Genomic DNA, 24305 nt, shown 5'->3' on the forward strand with positions numbered 1-24305 from the left:
GGCTGCAGGAACAGAGAGGCAGGCATATACAATGGTGGTTTTATTTGTAACACCTTCAGCTCGGGCTGCAATTATTTCAGTTTTTAAAGTTAAATCTGGTCAGCAATTGAGGAAAAGGAAAAAATACCCGAATAGTCCCTGTGTGCACAAACAATGCAGCTTTGAATAATACATGGTAAGTTTATTTCATATTAACATGAACAGTAAAAAGTGGACATTTTGACAGGATTTTACTTCAGGTCCTTTTCTTTATTCCTCTATTGTGTCCTTTTTGCCAGTCTCTTGTCCCTCAAATTGTGGATACTTTGCCTCAACATCAGCCCAGGTGAGATAACCGTTGGCCAGGTCTCGGATGATGCCAGGAAGTTCAGAGATCTGCAGGAAAAGCCACAAAGACATAAGAAACACAAAGTCACCAAAATCAAGCTGGATATTTGTTTGATATTTGGGGGACATGGGCAATTTTTACATCAGCAATAAAACAGGTACGAAATATATTCTGGAAGATAATTTTTGGGGAGAAAATAATTTATTAGGACACCTTAGATTATCTTTTATTAGGGTGATCCAGGAGGGAAATGATTGACCAAAGCAAGGTAATGTTGTGCTACAATTTGGGAAGGGAAAAAAAAGACACACATCCAAAAGATGCTGTAAGCCAGGATTCAGCTAGGCCCTACCTACTGTAAGACCAGCCCCAAAGAGGCTGCAAGTTGCCTTTTCTCTGCTCCTCACAGCACACTGTCATGGTGCAAAGGATCAGCCAGAAAAATAAAAATGTGCAGAAATTGAAGGATAGCAAAGACTGCTGGTCGGCAGTGAGAGGTCACCCAGGTGACAGAGACAGAAGGAACTGAGGAACTGGCAATGCCTGTTACAGCCAGCCAAACCCGAGCCAGCTCAGCAGCCCCAGGCACTGCAGGTGCTTCTGTGGAGCTGCAACTCAGCCCCACAGGTGAGCACCATCTCTTCCTGTGCCTGGGGTGAAGGCCAGGGAGAAAAGAGCTTCAGGGACAAAAGAAAAACCTGAAAACCTCCCAGGACTGCAGATCCACAGCTCTGAGCAGAGGCAGAACCCACCACAGGGAGGTTCTTACTATTCCAGTCTGCACTGCAGCCACACTGGCAGAGTGTGCTTAGGGCACACGCAGCTTTGGGACAGTGGTTCAACAGCTCCTGTGGTGCTGCACAGGCAACACCAGCTGCAAGGCAAACCCCAGTGTTCTGCCTCTTGGTGCCTGTGGATTACAAGGAGCCCAGCCTTTGAAAGCCAGACACAACCCAAAAGTTGTATCAATGGTTTAAAGTCAATGCTTTAACTCAGCAGCCTTCTCTTGGAAAGAGCCACTCTGAAGAGCACTGCAATCAGCAAAAGGCATGGCTTTCAGGTACAATCAACACCTCTGCATGCAAGAAAAACAAAGCTTCTGCTCACTTTATCTGCTGGGCCAGCATCTTCTGTCTGACTGGGATCTGTTCCTGGGGATTTCTACAACAGCTACATTGCTACAGAGCTGGAGGCAGCCCCACAAGGATTAGTGACAGATCAGGATCAGCAGGGGATGCTGTCCCCAAGGCCAAAAGGAGCACCCCTGGCCATGCCAGCCTCCAAGCCCCATGTGCTATACTCAGCACAGGTGAGGGCACACCTCGAGTGCCGTGCCCAGCTCTGGCCCCTCAGTTTGGGAAGGATGTTGAGATACTCGAGCACGTCCAGAGGAGGCAACGAGGCTGGAGAGGGGCTGGGAACACAAACCCTGTGAGGAACAGCTGAGGGAGCTGGGGGTGCTCAGCCTGGAGAAAAGGAGACTCAGGGCTGACCTCAGCACTCTCCACAGCTCCTGAAAGGTGGCTGTGCTCAGCTGGGCTTGGGCTCTTTCTCCAGGAACTGACAGAACCAGAGGACACAGTCTCAAGCTGTGTCAGGGAAATAGAGGTTGGGTATCAGGAAAAAGTTTTTTACAGAAAGGGTGATAAAGTTCTGGAATGGCTGCCCGGGGAGGTGGTGCAGTCCCCATCCCTGGGTGTGTTTAACAAAGCCTGGATGTGGCACTGGGTGCCAGGGCTGAGTTGAGGTGTTGGGGCTGGGTTGGATTCGATGATCTTGAATGTCCCATCCAACCTGGTCATTCTGTGAGCTGTGTGAGTTCTGTGAGCTGTGTGAGTTCTGTGAGCTGTGTGAGTTCTGTGAGCTGTGTGCTGTGCTCACCTCGGCGCGGATCTGGCGCATGGAGTCGCGGTCGCGCAGCGTGGCCGTGTGCGGGGTGCGGTTCACGGTGTCGAAGTCGATGGTGATGCCGAAGGCCACGCCGATCTCGTCCGTGCGGGCGTAGCGCCGGCCGATGGAGCCCGCTGCATCATCCACCTTGTGGGAGATCCCGTTCCTGGTCAGTGCTTCGGCTGCAGGAACAGAGCAGGGATCGTTACACGCCCCCAGCACAGGCTCCCTGCACCCCTGATGCCTTAAGTTTTAGTTTTTGTACTTTCCAGATGCTGTACTGCCTTAGTGTGTGACTCTGAACTTCATATAAAGTGTTAGCAAGTTCTCCTCACAGTTCAGTCACACAAAACAATCCTTTTCCAGCCTGAGGACCAAGGACACTGCTGCAGCTCCAGGCCCAAAAAGTACAAACAACAGTGAATTGAGGAGAGCAAACTGGGAGGATGGGACTGCATAACCTGAAGCTGTAATTGGACAATTAACCCCCATATGGAAATGGACCAAAACTTATAAAAGTGAGAAAACTCGTGACCCAGCATCCATTTTGCATCCATCCTGGGTAGAGCCACGGGCAGGCTCTTGTACTTCCCAAGGTGCATCCTTTGAAGGCCCTTTAATAAATCCCTATTTTATTCCTTTAACTCTGTCTAGCCTCTGTTCCAGGTCAGCCTCTCAAGGCATCACCCCAGGTCTGTCCCTGGTGCAAGCAGCAACTCAGAGCCCCAGTTTTACTCTGACAGAACATCCAGTGTTCCATTCTTTGTAGGACCACAGGGTCAAACCCACCCTGCTCTCCCAGCTCTCCACATTGCACTACCACTCTCACTCCAAGAGCAAAGTCACCAAGTTTTTCCCCTTGTCATCAGTGCCATGACTCTGCTTTAACTCCAAACCCCAGCCTCAGTGTGCAGGGCACATCCAGAGCAGGGAGACCAAGTCCCAGGCAGAACTGGTGCTGACAGCAAAAGGTACTGTCTGACATGCAACCCCTGTTCCTACCCTTCATCTGTTCAGTTTTATGGCCCCCATCTTTCCCCATGATGCCCATCACCAGTGGGCAGCTTGGCAGAATGGTTGCAGGCTCGGCAGCTCTGGGACAGACTCAATAAATTAGGTGGCCAATAAAAGCAAAGTAAACTTTAATAACAAAACAAAAATCCCCACTGCTCCAGCTTCTCCTAAGCAGTGGCAAAGACTTATTTTTGACACAAAAGGAAAAAAAAAGCAATGCCTTTTACACTCCAAACTAACACAGGGATGGTCATGGTGGTGGGTTTTTTGAGCATAGCTGAAGAGTTTGATGGATACCCAAAGCTTGTGGATACTCAGCTGCTTCAGGTCAGCAACTCTCCCTGTGCACTTTGGAGAGCCACATGATCCCAATGCTATTTTGAGAGCCCTCTCTTCCAGTGCACAGCCCCATCATACCCAAAGTGCTTAACACACTTACATAATTCCTTGACAAAAGGCATGAATTCCTGATTCTGGCTCAGAGGAAGAACAGAGCACTTGAACGGTGCTACAACAGCTGGGAAGCTGAAGTACTGTGGAGAAAAGGAAAAGCACAAGTAAATAAATACAACTTTAGTGGTCAGATCAGCCTCTTAGGAGGTGAGAATAAGCTCTGACTGATCAGGGTGAGTGTTCCAGGGGAGTTTCTGGTCTACTCTAGGACATCAGCAGTGACATCTCACACCACTGGAGCAGGACTGGTTTTCTCCAGCCTCCATTCCCCCTTATCTTGTGACAGCTGTTAAATGTTACCTCCCACCAGAATGGGTCTATTAGTGCCTTCCTAAGGAAATTTAACCTCATCTGAATTACAGAAAAATTAAGGGTGGAGGTGTCTTTCCAGGAGATTTAGTCTTAGGCACAGTCTAAACCAAACTTCCTCTTTGAGACTCCACAGACATGGAGCACATGCAGCAAAAAGGTTTTTAGAACCCTTCACAGACACCCTCAGAAAATAAAAATGTGCCAGAAGTGAGGGAAAACTAATAAAATCTTTCCTGGCAATCAGCAAGGTATAAAAGGCACAGAAGCAATGCATGTGAGATGCAGCACAATATAAAGCAGCCTAGGCTACATGGGAAGTAAATGGGTACTAGAAGGAAGGTAAACCCAGTATTTTATACTTCAGGAGCAGTTTGAGATTCAAAGTCAGCTGTGTCCTAACTCTGGGCTCCAGAACCTTGTTCCCCCAGTCATAAATGTACCACATCCTATGACACCCAGGGACACAAGCACTTTTTTAATGTTGTATTTCTTTTTTATGAACACAATCCAGGAGCCAGGAACACTGAGCAGGAAGCAGCACCAAGTTTCCAGCCAGCTTCTCATGGGCCACCAGCAATGGCACAGAGCACCACACCTGGGCACTGTCTGGAGGAAGCTCTGTCTGTAACACACACTTCCCTCTGGCCCCTGCTACAACAAAGCTTCAGGCCAAGGTTTTAGGGGTGTTCAGAACCAGAGAAGGCTGAATTTCACAGGGGACTGAGCAAACAGTCCATTGTCCATCCTGCTGCACAGAAGTATGATTCCAGGAAAAGCAGCAGTAGGAAAGGAAATTAAACACTGAAGATATGCCAATGGAACACTGTCAAATGTGGATCCAGAAGGAGGAATTTCTCACCCCCTTGCTAGGAATCCAGCCTCATGCACACATGGCCCCAGAATGCTCTCATGTAAAAATGACATGTAGTCTGACAAAACCAGCAATGCCACAGCCTAGCTGGGCTTTCCCTTCTCTACTGGGCACTGTGCAGTGCTCTTGGAGCCCTTTCCCTGGATGTCAGGGGAGGGCAGGTGCCTGCAGCTGGCCCAGCCTCAGGGGCACTCACTGTTCTCTGCTCGTCTCCTTCCCGGATGCGGAATGTGTGCTCAAACACTGTGTACATGATCCTTCCAATGCCAAACGAGGGCTCAATGACATTTGGGATGATTTCTTCCACTGGAACACAAAAGAGCACACATCATCATTAAAAATGTGCTTAGACAAGAAAAAGATGTGGTTGCGGATGCTGTCTTTCTGCTCAGAAGTTCTGGTTATGTGTAGATGAGTACATGGAATAAAAGACTAAACATTTCTGCTCTAAATACAAATACCTGAAATAGAGATTTGGACTTAGCTCATGTACAGGACACATTCAGGCTGTAGAAAACAACTCAGGGCCCTTTCTCTGGCTTCTCTGAGGAACTAAATCCATGCATTTTGGAAAGTTTTCTTCTAGCCCCCTTTCCTGTATCAGAACAAAAGCTCTGTGGAGATGCAGCCACTGACTTTCCAAAAGCCTTCCTACTCTTAAATTTCAAGGAAATTACATTTGGCATTATTCCTATGCTGTGCTACAATATTAGCAGGACAATGCTCCCAATAAAGTTCATACTCAAACTATCCTGATGATGATCAAACAACAAAGAATCAAATTTACCATGTAATGTTTTCTGAAATCTCTTCACAGTAACCATGTCCTTTGTTAATAGAAAAGTTTTCCCTTCAGTTTCAACAGTGAATTCCCTGCAAAGGAAAAATAAGTCATTTAAATCTACAGCAATAAACAAACAAGTTTTATTTCCTTAATTGCATCACTTGGTTGACTCTGAGTGGGATGATAGAAGCCAGGGAAAACCCCTGAGATGAAAGAAACATGTAGCATACCCATTAAAAGAAATTTGCATTAATAATATAATTACTACATGTACATTAAAAGCAACCATTTTCATAATCACAGTGAACTTTGCTGTGGTTAACAGCCTGAAGCAAAGTCAATTGGGCAATTCTAAGGATGAAGCCTATACACCAAAGAGAAAAAGGGAGGCACACAAAGCAGGCACTGGACTATCAATAAAACCAAGGATATTCCTTGTAACTCATCTACTGAACCATTTCAGGGAGATTCTGGATGGACTAAGTTTCTTCTCTGCAATAATCTCTCTGCCCATTTTGAGCATTGCTGTTTTTTTCTATACTCTCATATTCATAGAGATGTGAAAGAAATACATTTTAGCTCAGAGGAAGAAAGATGTGTTACCATTCTGTAATGTATTCATTTATCCTACACCTTGTACCATTTCAAGCAGAAAATTAAGTTTATTTTTTTTTGTTACTGCACCATTCGCTTTCCCCTAACACAGACAGCTGTTGGCCTGCTTCAGCCAAATCTGACAACTGTAAAGACTTGTCGTATTTTCAGTTCCTGCATGTGTTGTTAGGAAGACAGGTCAAAGAAAATCATACAAATTCCTGCCACAGTAAACCAAAGGCTGTACCAGGTCCTAAAGCAGCTCACTAAACACTGGAGGATACTCAGGCAAGTTTTGCTTCTCATTTAACTATTTTGTTCCATCAGTCACAGAATTATTTTTTTAATTTTAAAGTTTTAAGTCTGTCCTGGTCCACTCTCAAACCAGAGTGGGGAAGCTGGTAAACAATTCCCATTTCACTGAACTGTTTCTCTTCTGGGATGATCCTACTAAAGCCAGCAGCTCATTCCCACACAGACAAACAAATATTTATGTGCATACACCCAGAGATATATTGATGGGTGACCACCAGTGCCTGGGGAGAGCACTCAGACATCTCAGATGACCCACACAGCCTGCTCTCACAAGGAAACTGGTTTCAGGTGGCTCAAATAAATGCAGCAGCCCTTTGGAGCCCACATCAGGATGTCAGAGGAAGGTGCCACACACACAGAGCTCACCCTTTCTCGTTGAGCAGCTGCTCCATCTCGCTGATGTAGCACTCATCACACATGGAAAGGTATTCCATCACCACCTTGGCATCCTTCTTGTAGGCTTTGCCAATGGCTCCCTTATTTGCCTCAAACTGAACAATGTTGACTGTTCTGTACAAGGCTGTTAAGGAGCTTGTGAGGACAGAAAGCAGGGCCTGGTTCCTTCATTATGTCAAAGTTAATTGCTACACAACACAAAGACATCTCCTCCACTACTGGATGAAGGAACTTCCCTCCAAGAGAGGAAAGGAGTAACAAATGCTCAGTTCTTTCCAGGTCACTTCCCAAAGTCATGCTGGCCTGTAGTTGTAGGTTTCCCTGTTAAATATACAGATGTAACTTGAAAGAGAGCTGTGCAGATCTCCAAGACATCTCCCTGTCCAATCCCTTTCCACTTGAGGAGAAGCTGGTTTATTCTGAAAGGATATGGGTTCTTTGAGATGCTTCTCAGCTATGAGAGGAACTTTGGTGGCACGGGCATGGCAGGAAAGGTCATAGCAGGAACGATCAGCACAGCCAACGATCTCAATCCAACCCTGAAAAAACAAAACTGGAAGCTTTCACCAACTCACTTAACCATCAAATATGTTTATTCACCCTTAAGCCCTCCCTGCTCCCATGACTGTTTTTTCTACATAATTAGCTCTGTTACAATAAGCAGCCCTCCCTCACCACTTGCTCCCTCATTTGAGTGAGTCTATTTTTTTCCAGAGGAAATGATCAGTCATCTACCCAGTGCCTGTGTTCAGGGCCAGCTTTTCCACATGGCTTGGCAGAGCACAGCCCTGTGCCAACAGCTTGGGCTGGGGCCAGAGCACACAGTCCTATCACTCACATGCCACAGGCACACAAGGCATCATGTCCCCAGGGCTCTGCTTGGCCATGGGACACACAGCAGGGAATCAACCACACTGGAATGGCCAAAAGCCTGGCTTAGGAGCTGCTACAACACAGATCACCTGCAAGGGAAGCTCTTAATTCAGTATTTCAGCATGTATGGCAAGGAGCAATCTCAGAAGACTGTTCACACTGGATTGGTGAAGCAGCAAATACAACCTCCCTCTGGATTTCCTGACAATCCCATGTAAGACAAGGCTCAGCAGCTGCTTCCCACTCACTGTCACATCAGTGTGGGATGTACAGGCAGCCAGATGTTGTGTGGTTTTCCAAGCTGGAGTGATATAGCAAGGTGTCAGAAAAGGCATGTCAACAGAAAAAAATCCCTGTGCTTGACAATCTTGGTGTTCCAGGGTATTTTGGAGGATTTTACAGAAATTAGGCTATTAGGGTGTTGCAGTTACTTCTAAGAAAACACAGAATACAGGTTCATGTGGATGTTCAACCTAGAGAAGAGAAGGCTCTTCCAGTGCCTAAAGGGCCTCCAAGAGCTGGAGAGGGACTTTGGACAAGGATATGGAGTGACAGTACAAGGGGGAATGGCTCTAAACTGGAAGATGGCAGGTTTAGATTGGACATTAATAAGAAGTTCCTCCCTGTGAGGGTGCTGAGGCCCTAGCACAGAGAAGCTGTGGCTGCCCCATCCCTGGAAGTTCAAGGCAGGTTGGGATGGGGCTTGGAGCAACCTGGGATAGTAGAAGTTGTCCCTGCCCATGGGAGGTGGGTTGGATCTTTAAATCTCTTAACCCACACCACTGTATGCAGTAAATTTATAGAATGGCTTTTAAGCCACTCAGACCACTTCCCTTCTTACAACTGAGCACTGCAAGCTGATACAAACATTTTTGGTCAGTTAAGTAACAAACCAAAGCATGGTCCAGCTCCCAAGGTGTTCCCACACCCCTGGGATTGCTGTGCTCACTCCTGGGTTAGCCTGTTGGACACCCAGCTCTGTGAGCATTGTCCTGATTATCATGACAAGGCTTGCAAAGCTGAATAATCTTATTTACAAGGTGTGGCCCACACCATGTCCAGTTTTGGGCTGGCTGGAAAGATAGGCTGTGAACTTGTGGAGGTCAGCTATGGACATTTAGAGGAAGCCATTCCTTCAGTCACTTTTCCAGGCCTTTTCTATATGAAGACAAATCATTCATTTGAGCTGCAGGAGGTTTGGGGTTTTTTAATCTTCAGTTTGGTAGAATTTTACTGGCTGCTATTCCTCTAACGTGCTGTAACAAAACACCACTAGTGATGAGTCTAAATCCAACCAACAAGACATGAGGGAAAAAAAGGCACTCATCAAGGCTTGAATGAAAAAGCTCTTAATGACTCAGCAGGAAGATGGCAACAAATCCTTGAGGAATTTTTCTTCCAGTACCAGCTGTCTGAACTGGCAGGAGTGAACTCATTTCTCACAGCATGGAAGAGGGAAAGGAAGAGCAAGTATTCAAACAGGAAGCAATCTGCCCTGAAATAACACCTCCAGCAAAACAAATCCTTCCCCACTGCTTTTACAGAGGTTACAGTCTTTGGAAAGCACCAGGACTCAGTTTCCTTTAACTCCAGACAAAATTTGACCAGTGAAGTGTCCCCAGGCTCCAGCAAAGAAGCCTGGACCTACCAAAGCAGCATGAACAGTTCAGAAACTTTGTGCAGGGAGCTGAGCTGCCCCTTGGTCCTGGATTCAGAACATTTCAACTGCACTACGCGTGTTCAGACCAACATGGAGCCGGACAGACGCATCAGACCCACAGCCCTAACTTAAAAAAGCCAGAAATAAACCAGATCTGACAGGGGTTCCCCTTGCTGTTTGCACTTTGCCCACTTACATAGGAGGTCTTGGATTCTGCATCCCAGCAGTCACAGGCATAATGAGCCATCTCATTCTCCATGTGCTGTCGGAAGCGCAGCTTCTCCGGGGATACGCCGACCTTTGTGAGGAAGAGGTAGATTCTGCCGATGAAGTAACCGAGAACAGAGTTATTGATCACACCCTGCAGGGAGAAAAAGCAGGAAGAAAACACCCACGTGAATTCCTAAGGAAGCAAAGTCATGATTTGTTGAAGTTCTGCAGGCAACCTGACATGTTACAGATAGAACTTGTGGTTAAGTTCTGTCTCCCCTGAAGCCGTTACATCTCTTCAAATTCACCTCGTGCCACTGGCAGCATCTCCATCTGATCAAACAGTGAGTTCCTGTTACTCCAGGACTCATCACCCACTGGCTCTGAGGATCACCTACTTGTAAATACCCCACTGTATGCAGCAGTGCAGTCACTGGCATTACAACAGCTGCACCCTGCAGTTCACAGCTGCAATACAACAGAGGGATGGTGTTCTTTTTAATTTTTTTTGGCTCTTGTTTTTGCGATTTTTTGCTTTGTATATGTTTTTTAAAGGCAGTGTTTTGGTGTTTTTTGGGGGATTTTTTACATTTGGAGGTTGGAGGAAATAGGGTGGAGGAGGTTGGTAAATCAACCCATTCATAATTAGATTAATCAGGTAGTGACTCATCTAATTGTGCAAGCCACATACTCATAGGGATGAGCAGCTGAATATGAGATTCCCAGCTTGTATTAGTATTCCTTACTGTCACTCTTCACTAGCTAAGTGTGAAGTTTACCTTCCAACACCTATCCCAGCACCACTTGTACTCTTCTGGTAGCAAGGGCCAGGCCTAGATCTCAGTCTTACTGACTCACTGAAGAGAAACTACTCATAAGTATTAGAGCAAACCCCAGCTGGCACCAACACAGCACAAACTTTGTGTAAGCCCAGTGATCCATGCCCTCAGTCCTGGATTCAGAATATTCCACCTGCACTGCGTGTGTTCAGACCAACACGGGACTGGACAGGCACATCTCTCAGAGCCCTAATTTTCAAAAGCCAGTTTGTAACCCAGCCTTGAGAGCAACAGTGCAGGGAGCAAGCTGGGTGTGCCTGCAGGAGGAAGGTTACCTGCTGGACAGCGTCTCCCAGCCGCATGACGTGCGCAGACTGCCCGCTGACCTGGGCCTTGGCCGAGTACAGGAGGATGTTGAGATCTGCCACGTTCTGAAACTTGGGGTGGTTTTTCTCACTAGGGTCCACAAAGTGCTCAATTTCTGCCATGGTGAATTCCCTAGTGAAAACGAACAAACATACATACATTAAATATTTTATGCATTAGAGCCTAACACACCATTGTGCTTCAGCTTCTCACAAGCCAGTAATTTAAAATCATAGGCAGACCCAGCCAGGACAAGGGGCAGACTGGAACATGAACCAGTCTCATCACTGGATTTAGTTTCATCTTCAAAGTCCTAACAAAACTTTCTACAAATTCATCTAGAGCTCTCCAGGCCATGGTTAACACTACTGTAAATCAGAGCAGAGAACACCACCTTGGAAGTACTTCCAGAAGTTCTCTAAGGTTTTTCCAGACTGCTGTGATGCCCATATTAGAAGCAGTTGTTCCTTACAGGGTCTGCTGATTGAATCAGTAGCTTTAACTCATGTCAGAGACACCAAAAATAACCAGGTGAGGTGGTAATTTCCTGAAGATAATGATACTGCTACACACAGCAATGGCATGAATTCTGTTTTAAGAACTTGTCTTTAATATATCTTTACTCAGAGATTGATTCTGAGCCTTCTTGCTTGAAATCACTTTCCACTGAATTAGCTCGTTATCAACAACCTTTAAAAAAGCTCTAGGTAATCATTAACTGTAAATCACAACCATCAGGGTGTAATTTCCTGTGATTGCATAATAACAGTCTCCAATAAATGTGCCACAAGCATATCATTTGTATTTGACTGAAGATGATTTCAATGAGAGAAGTTCTCATTTCCAGATGAGCAAAACAGAACAGGAGGACTGAGGAAATTCCTGAGTTCCCTCTGTGCTGAGGATGCCACGGCCTCTCAGTGACATTTATAGCACCACAAAATAATCAATTACCAAGTTTACAACATGTACTGCCTGTGCATGGGAGCTCTTGTTCCAAATTATATGGAAGAGACTTCCAATTAGGATAGATCAATTTAAAATCACAGATTATCCCTAGTGAAAGGCAATAATCACTTTTATCCAAAGACAGAACTGAAAGTAATTCCCCATAACCCTGAGCTTTCCAGCTTGACTGATCTTGCAACACAAACACTGGTCCTGAGTCAGGTTATCTCCCAACTTCCCCCCTGGAGCAAGTTGTAGGGCTGCAGAATCTGCAGGACTGAGACAAGGAAATATTGCTGCAAGGTCAAGCACGTTTTGATTTCAGTTTCAAAGCAAATTGCACAAACATAATTAAATAAGCAAAACCCTGTAGAGAACACAGCTACCTTGGATATGATTCTTTTAGACTATGATGGAAGCCAAATCCTGTCAGTGAAACTGAGTTTATCTCTAACACAAAAATTATTTCAGAGATTCTACTTCTCACAAGCCAATCTTAGAATTCTGTACTTAAAACCTAAACTGTGAATTCATCTGTAAAGCCTGAGACTCACCAGGCACATCACCAGGATTCCTCTGGGAGAAAGCACTAAAGTGAAACAATGCTGCACAAACCCTGGAACCAAAGGAAGATGCTCCCTGCTCCCAGGTACCCTCCTGCTGAAAGAGGAAGTTGGCAGTACCTCACTCTGATAAGGCCGGAGCGGGGTGAGATTTCATTCCTGAAGGAATTTCCAATCTGGGCAGCAGCAAAAGGCAATTTGCCTTGGTTAAACTCCAGCAGACGTTTGAAGTTGAGGAATATTCCCTGTGCAGTTTCTGGCCTCAGATAGCTGAAAAGAGATGGAGGAGAGGAAAAATCAGGAAGATTTAAGGGTGAGGAAAGCAGGGAGAGAGCCACAGTTGTTACAAAACTTAGAGGTGAAAGTTTTTCTCTTGAGACTTTTAATTTCGGGCAAAAAAAAAAAAACAATTAAGCAATAGACTGAAGGGGCAAAAACTTCACCTCCTTCCTCAAACAGGTATCCTGAAGTAGGTTTTCTACAGCCATGAAGTCACTGATAACTAAGACAAAACTACTCCAACCAGCAAGGGCACAGCTGGCATCTGTATTTTGGGTGCTTCAAGTATTTTCCTGATTCTCCAACAGCCCCTTGTATCTCCTGCCTTTCCCCAAGATTCCAAGGAATGCTGATGTGCTACAGGAGGCTGGGACTGAGAAGCAGGGGAAGGCTACTCTAGAGATTTCATTTTTATTCCAAATCATCTCTAAAGCAAGGAAGAGTGTGAGCAGAATGAAATTAGCACCTACCCAGGCATATTTCCTCCAGGCCCAATGGAGGTCTTGAACATCAGATTGAAAGAAACAGGAGGGGACAGGTCATTCCCAGTGACAGGGGATTTCACATTGTAGTTCACAAAGAGATCTGCAAGCTCTTGCTGGCCATAATTGTCCAACTAATACCAAAACACAAGAGAATTATTTTAATTACTAGACAAGATAACAGGAATGAATGTCCTCTTTATTTTTACTGAGTGTGATCTACAGCTCTGAATCACCTGCCCAAAATATTCCCTTCTAACCTAAATTTTCAAGCAAGCTAAAGTCTGAACCAGTGATAGAAGAATACACTTTGCACATTTGCAAACCCATTTTAGTAATAGGTCTGGGATTTAGTCATACCACAGGAGGTCTGAGCTTAAGAGTGGGTGTAAAGCACAAGGAAAGTCATTGGGACTGCACCACCACCCACCAGAACAGATCCTTTTGAACAGATTCAGCTAAAACATGGGGAGCTCTCTGTTGGGAGCAAAAAAAATACAGCAATGAGAGAGAAGAAAGCTAAAATGTCTGCAGGGTTTTGTTTGCATTCATTTCTTTTTCCTCTGTTGCTTGAAACACAATATTCAAGCTATGCATTAGATGCCCTTTCAGAGCTGTTCTGAATTTCTAGTTGTCCTGATCTTTCATATTTCAGGAGAAAAATCCAAAAACAGGATATAAAAATACTCTATTAATAGAGAGATTTCCCCAAAGGATGGTCAAAGTTCAGTGTTGTAGTGTGGAAAACCTAATGACAGCTGCTCAGTGATGCAAAACACTGACAAAAAAAGTTTCTCTGTCTGGAAGGAAACATTCATTCAATGCATGGCTTTGGAAGCATTGATCCTAGAAGTCATGAGAACAAACATTAAAAACAAAGAAAAACAAAATTTAAAAAAAAAGGCAAATGTTTGTACAGTTGTTCAGGAATGTCAGACTGAACACCAACTATTCTCATGGTAAACACAGGAAAAATCTTTGTGGGGTGCCAGAGACAGAGGAACAAATCTCCAGTGCTTCAAAGCACTGAGACAATTTCAGAACAAAGCAAATCAGCGCTGAGTTGACTCAAAGAAATTCTGACAAAACTTGTGATCCATCTCTGTTCCTTTGTATGACAATCCCACAGAAGGACTGACAAATGTAAAAGCTTTTTGCCAGGGTATGAAGTGAAACAGAGCAAATCAACTCCAACACTGAGCGTCAGCCCTACCAACCCAACACTCAAGAGATTCATTAATATAACAGCAGTAACTCTCCAAAGCAGTCAGGGAGATGTGGTTCACCAGCAAGCTCAGAGTATTTATGAACAATTAGATTGTATTTGAGAGGATCTCTGGAGTAAAGACTTCTGAGCATCTTCAGGAACAGAAAAGGGCCACTGCCTCTGGACTCTAATCACACACCCCTCTCCCTGAAGCAGCCACCTCCCCGTGCAGCACCCACCTGTGTTAGAACATTTTCCATTTCTGCCTTTTTCTCTGCCGTGCACTTCTTGTCAGACATCAGTTTCTGCAGGTGAGCTGTAAGAAAAGTTGGTCATGAGTTTAGATTGCAACTCCATCACTGACTCCAGTACAAAAGAGCTCAGAAGGATCCCCCAGCATGAGTTAAGTGATGTCCACAACTTGTCCTGACGGTGTCCACCAGGGTAATGCCCTGTCCGTAGGGCAGTGGTGACCTACAGTTCACTGCACTGGTGTGCCACAGGGAAAACAACACATTCTTACCCAGTTCCTTTCCAATATTATTTCTCTAAACCCAAGCAGTCCTTAGTAGTCCTTTTCTTGCTTTCTACTACACAGACTAGAAATTAAATGTCTGATCCCAAGCAGCAAGACTGATTTTTTTCACAGAGGCAGGTACAGAGCTGGTACAGTGGGGCTGGACTGCATTCCAGGTTACAGCACAACATCCTCCCTGACACACAAGGACACACAGTGATGCCAAGACTTCCCACTCTTGTTTGAAAAAAATCAATTTGACTTTTTAGTCAGTAACAGCTCAGTTTGGCAGTAACAGCAGGTGGCTGTTCACAGGGAGGGGCTGCAGAACACAGGGACACACTTGTTTGATGAGGCTGCTCAGCACAGGAGGCAGAGGTTGGATGGGCTTCTTTTGAGGTTTTTTTTGACAAAAAACAATTCTTAATTAATATAATGAAAACTGCTTTAATGCCAATATAGACTGTTCTCCATACTTGAATTTAAAGGAAAAGGCTCAAAAACCAGAGAGCACCATTCACTTAAGCAGAGTGAAACAATCCTTTCATTCACAGTGGAGCTGTACATGATAAAGTTTTCCAACAGGCTTCTTATTTCCAACATTCCTTCCTGTGACTTTCTTGGTCTGTTTTTCCAAACAAATTTTAATAACGAGGAAGAAGTGAGAGGACTTTGAAAATCAAAGAAATGCCTGAGGTCTATTTCTAAGGTACACATGAAAGTCATCCACTGCCACGTAATTGACCTCTCACAGGAAAAACATATTCTGACCTTACAGCATCAATCAGTTGTTTCTCAGTACTTAAAAAAGCAACTGAAATTCAAGAAAACTAAGACCAGAATGCACTGGAGTACAAGAATCTTGTTATATAGGGAATCCTTGGCTTAGACAACACATTAATCTTTCACAGCCTGATGACACTGGGTTTTATAAAAAGGGACACAATTGTGTTTTCACCAGAGATCCTGAACTTCACTTAAGACATTAACAGAACCTATGGGATTTTTGGTATGGTATAATTAATTACTGCAAACACAAGTATGAAAGACTGGCTACACCAGCAAGCTTTCCTTGAGAAAGATTCTCTTTCCCAGTGCTTGTACCACTGCAAGAAATCCCCAGGCTCACCCAGCTTGGAACAAAATCAAACCTTTTAAGAGATGATCGGCACGAAAACATTCCCCATTTTTCACATCTTTCACCATGAAGTCAGCAAACTTGTCTACATGACCAGAAGTCCTAGAAGAGATGACACAAAACAAGCAATGTGACAGCTGCCACCAGACAGCCCAGGCCTGTGTGATCCCAGTGGACAGACTTTTATCAAAGTGAAATCCTTCAAAAACTGCAGGCTCACTCCTGCTTCAGATTACAGAGTCATGTTAAGCAGCATCACCCCTTAGAAAATATGATCTGTGGGAAGTATCAATGCATCTAAATCTTAAAATGAGTCACAAAGATGACACTTACTGCCTTCAGGAACTGCATCATGATCAAAACTAGACATAGCTGCAGTAGTGAGGAGTAACCAGTAATTCAGGTGGAGATATTCCCAGTGTTTTATATCTCAGCTGCATGAAAGCTTCTGCCCTTTTCTTGTCTTCTTAATCTTTTAGAAAAAGGAATAATGACAATTTCTTACCTAATGGGACTGCTAGGAGGCTTTGAACTCTCAAATGTCAGTGCCACTGCTGTCCCTGACTTATGGAACAAGAGCTTCTCACACTGACAGGTGCACTGGTACCTAAATATGGTGTGAAACTGGGTGACCCAGACTCAAGATCCCTGTGCATAATTTTACAGAACACTGTAAAAAGCACCTATGAGCAGAAATTACACACTGCAGGTAAAAAAAAAAGACCCATATTTACTTTAGAACCGGTTCAGGCGTGAGCATGGTGCAGTCAATCTCCAGGATTTGCTCTTCCTGAATAAAGTGATGTCTCCATGCTTGGATGATGTTGTTCTTCAAAGCACACCCAACAGGCCCAAAGTCATACAGACCACTGACTCCTGCAAAGAGGAAAAGGTAAAAAAGAAGTGTGAGATTGTACAAAGCTGCACTGTTTGGAGGAGATGTCTTCCCTTCTCAGCATTTCTATCAGCTGGTTTATTTTATGAGCATGAAGCACATTTCAGCTGCAGAGTACTGAGGCATCAGGCAGTGACAGAATCTAAAACTGATAAACTCCTGCAACCAACAACTCTAAAAGCCACATATTTTCCATCAATGGATTCTGTTTTGTGGAAAGTTTTGTGGGAGCAATCTATGTGAAGGAGGAATCTGAATACAGAAGAAGTGATCATACACAAACTGAAGCAGTGTTATTGTCAGTAATAAATAACACATGTCTGCAAATCACCAGTGTAGCTGCAAAGATGAAAAAAAAAAAAAAGCCAATAAAACAACTCAGAGTGTTTAATTTGGTATCTAAGGTGAAAGAGCAGTAACCACAGAGGCACTGTGCTGCCTCCTGAGATGCTCATATCAGCCATCTGAAGAGGTTTACAGCCACATTTATTCACCTGTGCCATAAAATTCATTGGCAAAGTTCATTGAGGGAACAGGTTCTAAAGTTCACAGGGGGTTTGAGCATTATTGGTTTCCTGGTGGGCCATTCACTTAAAAGCTGGACTCCATAATCCTTGTGGGTCTCTTCCAGCTCAGAATATTCTGTGATTAATTTGCCAAGAGAAGCTCAGGTAGAGATGAATGGTTATGAATAAGCTGATGATCTCCGTAAGCCCCAAACACTCTACCCTCAGCAAATAAGCCATCTTCTACCAATGTAATGCTCAGGACATGCATCATAAAGTCCACTCATTTCCATTCAGAGAGCACAAGACAAAAATTGAGCCCCATCCAAACCCAAACACTTCAGGAAGCAGGAATTTTTGAAAGGTTTACAGACTCAAGCAGGAAAGTTTAAAGCAAACTTTAAAAACAAAACCTCTTGTATGCCACATTAATATGACATTGCTAGAGTGCAGCATTTCACCCAGCTAGAAAGACCAGAACATTAGCCTAAAGGGATTAAAATGTACATTTCTTCAAACCCATACCTCCATAAATAGAAAAGGCTTGGTCATAGAAAAACCTCCTTTTGAGAGTGTCTTCCATCTTAACTCTGTCCACGATGTCATCTTTGGGCTGTAAGGCCAGCTCCTGTAAGTCAGGCAAAACAAAACCAGTTAACAGCTCCTGATTGTGGCAGGAGGACAAATCCTCTTCACTCACCAGTGTGAGTGAAAAGTCTGCAAAGACCACTTTGAAGAAAAGGTATCCTGTCAACATCCTCATTTTCCAAAGAGGAATCTTCCCACTGAGATTCAAGTGTTGAATTATGAACATCCTTGTCTGAATGCAGCATCATTTCAGACACTTGAGGTGGACTCATGACCTAACTTTCCTTGAGCAAGTTATCCTCAGCTTTCTTCACAATCACTGCAAAAAAAATGCCAATTTCAAAATCAATTCTGACCTTCTTCCCTCTCCTGATTATGAAAAGAGCTTTAAGTTACCATCTCAGACTGCACACATCTAACTCTTGGCACATATAAACCTTTCAGTAAAGTGCTCCTCACATGAAAGAATTTTGACTATGAAGATTAAAAGCAGCATCATCCTTGTGCTTTGCCAAAGGGATGATTTTAGGTATTTGTGCATGGAAAATCTATTTGTAAAATTTAGGTCTGCACTCAGAAAACTTGGGAGTGCCTTAATGCCCTGACGAGATACTGTGACAATGTTTAAGAGCAGACTCACTACTTTATCTGAAAACCTGTGATTTTTGCAATCTAATCCATTAGTGATGTCAACAGACTTCAAAGATCTCCTTCAAGGCAGTTGTTTTGATCATTAAGGCAGAGTTAAGCCCAGAAGTGCAGTAAATTCAGATCCTCCTGTCTCAGACTATCATTTTGAAAAGCCTTTGGGTAACAAAAATTATTGTGTGTCCATGTATTTTAAACTCCCCCTTTTCTATTATCTATAATGGCAAATAAACGTGGTCTAATTTTAAAAGCACTGTACTCTGTGTACTCAGCTGCTCCACCCTGCTCAAAGCTTCACATTCAGAGCTGCTCTGAATGTTCAGGTTGCCCTTCAAGTAGGAACCACAGGGCTTGAAACCACCACTGCTGCCTTTCCCCAAAGGTGGAAGGGACTGTGATCCTTGCTGGGAAAAGCATCAGGAGAGAAACACTCCCAGTACTGGAGTGCTGCACTCCCAAGGGCAGATGCTGCATTTGCAAGGTCACCCTTGCACTGACAGCCCACACAAATTGTGTAAGTGCTAAGAAACCTCCCCACTGCATCCTACAGGCACCCTCCACCACAAAGGTGGGACTCACAGGGATACCACAACTCCAAACCTGCCTACTGACATCCACAGGGACACCAGGACTCCAAAACTGCCTGCTGACATCCACAGGGTCTCCAGGACCCCTCACCTGCCTGGTGACATCCACAGGGACACCAGAACTCCAAAACTGCCTGCTGACATCCACAGGGACACCAGGACTCCAAACCTGCCTGCTGACATCCACAGGGACACCAGGACCCCTCACCTGCCTGCTGACATCCACAGGGACACCAGAACTCCAAACCTGCCTGCTGACATCCACAGGGACACCAGAACTCCAAACCTGCCTGGTGACATCCACAGAGACACCAGAACTCCAAATGTGCCTTGTGACATCCACAGGGACACCAGGACCCCTCACCTGCCTGGTGACATCCACAGGGTCTCCAGGACCCCTCACCTGCCTGCTGACATCCACAGGGACACCAGAACTCCAAACCTGCCTGCTGACATCCACAGGGTCTCCAGGACCCTTCACCTGCCTTCTGACATCCCCCCAAGCTTCTGAGGGTTGGTAAACAAAACTGGGAAAACATCTAGGTAGTATTTCCTCCAGGATGACCTAGTTATCAATGCAGGTTTCATGCAATGGTTTCAAAGCCCAGTCCCTATGCTGAATACTCAGTAAAAATGACATTTTTTTGGGTTTAGTGTATGTAAACAGGCAGCCACAAGGCCAGACCTGGCAGAGAGCAGCACCTGTTCATCCCACATGACAAACAGGGTCCATGTGTTTCAGTTCAGGTGAACTCACATTCTCAGTCAGGCAGTTGTAAGAAGTGCTGTAAATGTATTCACTCATTAGTTCATTTATTTTTAAGAGTACCACCCAGGCACAACAACTGCAATCATGTTTACATGAAATAGAAATTAGAAAGAACCTGGGTGAATCTGCACAAGTGACTGTTTTTAAGCTTCAAGAGTTTCTTTTTGTTGTTTCACTCTAGGAAGGGGAGGGAAGCTCACAGGATAAGAAAGTGTATTTTACTTCTTTATTCATCTAAGGACAACAAACTTCAAGTTCCATCATTTATATTTTACAAAGACTTCAGAGCTTGGCTGTATTGGAAAAAGGGGATACAATTTCATCTCTAAGGCTCAGAATAACTACAGGTTATTTGAAACATCTAGAAAAACTTTGTTACTGTAGCAAAATGGGTGGTTTCTAAAGAAACACATTCTATGACAGACAGAGAATTTCAATGCACAAAGAATCTGAAAATTCACCCCAGTGAACAGCACATGCTTTGACTCTGCACACAAAAAATCTATACAGCAAACAAAGATTAGTGAATATACACTCAATTTCAGCTTTGATTACCAGGCAACCTGAACTCATATGTATTTGTTTCCATGCTGATTTAATGCTAACAGAAATTAGTGTAACAGGTAACGAATGAAATTGCCACTAGCTGGAAACCTGGAAAAACTACTTCAGAAGTGATTCAGTCTAGGACTGTTTAGAGCAAATCTGCAATGAAGAATTCAGAAGAGATTTCAAGGCTTTTCAGACAAAACTGTGGAGCTCAGAATTTAATTTCCAGACTCACCTTTGCTTCTAGGACCCTCTTCCGAGCTTTGAGCTCTGCTACAGCTCTGTCTATGTCCACCTGGGGAGCTTTCTCTTCCTTCAGCTTCCTCACCAGCTCTCCCTAGGGGAAAAAGAACATTATAGATTCATTTTTTGCCACAGATGAGATCTCCCTTTCTTCCAGCTCCCCTGGCAATCCAAAAGGAGATTTCTGTCCAGCCTGCACACAGGCCTCCAGAGGCTGCAAGTGAGAAACACACTTTTAAGAGTTAGCAGAGTAGACTTCTTAAGGGAAATTCAACCACCCCACACAGCTGTTAAACCACAGACCTGCTATTCAATCTCTGTGTGGAATTATATTCCTCCATGTACATCACATTTCCACAAATTCCTGGTTTCTGTCTTTGAGGATGCACTAAGTGAATTCTCAGATGGTGAACACAGGTTTTGTGCTCTCCATCTCCTTCTACAAGGCTTCTCTTCCTTCCACCCCTTCCCTTTTCTTCAAATCCTATTTCAGACTTCTTTTCCTCTATTCTACCTGATCAAAACTGGCCAGTAAGGACACAAATTTTCAGAAGAAAGTCTCACAGAAGACAGATATTTGCAGCCCAATGTCTAAGCAAAGAAAACGTTGCATTTTGAGTGAAAATTGTTATAATTTTTAAAACCTGTTCTGTAACTTAGAGATACAACAAAGTCGACAACAAAATAAAAATACCCTTAAAAAAAACCCCAAAGCCTAAATATTTCAGAGCAGCAAAACCCTGCAGTGGGCTTACAGGAGGTCTTGACCTGAGTTAAAACCCCACCACCTTGTTACAATTGCACAGAGGTCTCTGCCCTCTGGGGATGATTCTCCCCTTTCAGCCCAGGGAAATGCTCAATCCCTACACACCCAAAAGGGCTCTTTTATGAACATGATCCTCAGCTGTCAAGCCCAGCTTGCCCCTGGAGATAAATGAACTTAAATTCTTCCTTTGAGTTCACTCTTCTTCACCAAAACCAAGATCTAGCTTGAATTACTGAGGAGGACAAAGGTGCTGGAGGAAAAAGCACAGTGATGTCAAAGCTTCCCAATGAGATGTTCCAAAAATGGGATACTCCAAGTTCAGCATTTTTCTTGCACCTTGCATATCTTGAGCAGAAAAAAAAAAAAAAAAAACACAATCCACAGAGATTAGAACATTTCCACAATACAAACTTTTTCTTTTTTTCCTGAATTCTGAACTTTCCTGACAAATACATTACAGGTAACTGAGAAAGCAAAGCGAAGAGAATACACAGATTGCCATTCTGTAATCAGATTAGAAAAGATAAAAGTGCTCCAGAGACCGAGGGGTTCAAAAGCACATTTTATTAATAAAAGGATGTCTCCAAGGACTGCATTAAAACACACACAATGAGAAGAAGGAAAAATAAGAATCCTGTCAGGATTAACCCCATCAGCTACACGAACAGAACAAATCTGCTGTTTGCTTCCTCTTAACTACTTAAACAAAAATGTGAAAGTTTCACTCTGGGGCTGAGGACTGCAATTGCCATTCCTGAGAAACGTGGCAGAGGGAGGGATCTGATCTGGTGTTTTTTTCTTTTAAAGTAGTAAGTCCAAATTGCCTTTGTTGAGACAGGGGGGTCGGCAGAGGAAAAACATCAAGGCAGCAGCAAAGCAGCTCCTGCTGACTCAACAGAGCCCTCACCCTGCTCACTGCTGAGCATCCAAAAGCAGCACACAGCAACTCTTTGTCTTGACCTATAAGTAAGAGTGCTCAGACGTAGCAAGAAGGAAAAAAAAAAAAAAAAAACAAACAACAACAAACACAACTGAAGCAAATAATTACGCCTGCTGACAGGACTCAATCTAATTAAAGCTCCGATCTCCAGCCCTGCCCAAGAGGAGGAGTGCACAGCAGCACTCGATGTGGCAAATTTTGCTGCAGCTTTGTCCCACAGACCAGCAAAGCAGGGAGGGATCCACCCCTGGATCACGGCAGCTTATTGCATCAGGCACTGCTGCAGGAAGATAGGCTGCTCCCTCTCCATAGGCTGAGTCCCTTAGGTTTAATTAAACCACTTCTCCTGGAGCTGCCAGACACAGACTCCTGCATCCAGAGGCATCAACCACCCCGATCCTTGTTATCCCCTCCTTCTCCTCCTGTGCAAATATCTCCGTGAGTTGCTACAGCCAGTTGTACAACACAATATATGTGGCCCCAGCTGGACTATTGTTTATTTTTCCCTTGGTGGCCCACACCCCAGTTTCAACCTCTGAAAAAAAGGGGTGCCTTGGTATTCACAGGCAAATGACAGCACCCAGGATTTTAAACTAAATAAATTGGCTGGTTCTAGAGATCATTGCTTTATTTACAAGCAGCTCTCTTGCCAAGGCATTATGCTGTACAGTGATTCATAATAAAAACTCACTGAAGTGCTGGCATAATTAGAGGGCCATAAATCCACTCATTTAATGGGGAAACACACGCACAAATCTGCCAATACAAGGGACACACGCATAGCTCTGTGTGCAGCTAAGGAGAATAATATGGATTCAGCCACTTAAAGGAGGCACATGGGGGACACACAGGAGCAGGTCTGGCAGGTGGTGAAGAGAGGAGAAGGAACTCCACAAGGTTCATTACTGTACACAGCCAGAGTGCCAAGATTTATTTAAGAAATGAAAATACAACCAAATCCTTATTTGGTAAGAAGGATGATAAAGGTAAAAGGAGGGAGATGGGAAGACAATGTGATGCAGCCCCAGCTAAAAGGACACATCACCCACCTGGATTAATTAGATGATGAAATGGAAAATATGCAAAGGAATTACCATCCCTTACTGCATCAGGCAAATATGCAACTCCAAAGAACGTCATTCACCTCCGGAACACGGCACAAACTCAGCTCTGAGGGGACCCCGAAGGGACGAGGGGGCTGTTTTACACGGGGGACACGAGGAGGGGCCTAAGGCAGGGCACAGAGGGGACACCCAGGTAGGCTGACGCACAGATCCAGCCCTGCCAGGCGGCTCCGGCACCGCGGGGAGGGCAAAGAGCCATGAGGGGAAACCCACACGCGCTACCCTCCCGCACCGCCTGTGCCCGAGGGACCACCCCTGGGCAGGGACCTCGGGGACACCCATGGGGACACCTATGGGGACACCCATGGGGACACCCATGGGGACACCGGGGAGCCCCTCCAGGCCGCGCAGTGCCCGGAGCCGGAGCCGCCGCAGCGCCCGGGGGGGGGATGCGCCAAGACCCCCCCGGGGGGGCCGGGGGCACCTCCCACAGCCCGCCCGACCCCCGGGCGACACCCCCGAGCCCCTCCGGGCCCGGCCGCGTTACCTGCTGCCGCACCGCGTTCCGGAGCGGCGCCAGCAGCGCCTCGGCCTGCGGGCCGTCCATGGCGGGGGGGGCGGCGGAGCGGAGCGGGCGGGCGAGGCGGCGCAGCAGGGCGGGCAGGACGCTACGGGGAAGCGGCATGAGGAGGAGGAGGAGGAGGGGGAGGAGGAGCGGGCGGAGCGGCGCCCGCCCCCCGCATGATGAAATCGCGGCCGGGGTAAAGCGCG

At 45.1% G+C, this 24305-nt stretch overlaps 1 protein-coding gene across 1 annotated transcript; it reads right to left on the reverse strand.

Moving 5' to 3' along the window:
- Positions 1-25: 25 nt before the first annotated feature.
- GARS1 (glycyl-tRNA synthetase 1) lies at positions 26-24305 on the reverse strand. The gene is made up of 17 exons (XM_053954488.1): positions 24082-24305; positions 20757-20858; positions 17906-18008; positions 16714-16855; positions 15993-16081; positions 14564-14640; positions 13106-13251; positions 12477-12626; positions 10815-10977; positions 9687-9851; positions 7384-7496; positions 6928-7068; positions 5656-5741; positions 5065-5174; positions 3672-3765; positions 2210-2400; positions 26-375 (listed from the first exon to the last, which is right to left on the reverse strand). The coding sequence occupies exons 1-17, from the start codon at positions 24217-24219 to the stop codon at positions 250-252; spliced, it is 2136 nt and encodes a 711-aa protein (XP_053810463.1). The 5' UTR covers positions 24220-24305; the 3' UTR covers positions 26-249.

This window comes from Vidua chalybeata, chromosome 1, assembly GCF_026979565.1.
Source record: "Vidua chalybeata isolate OUT-0048 chromosome 1, bVidCha1 merged haplotype, whole genome shotgun sequence".
In the NCBI taxonomy this organism is placed as follows: Eukaryota; Metazoa; Chordata; class Aves; order Passeriformes; family Viduidae; genus Vidua; species Vidua chalybeata.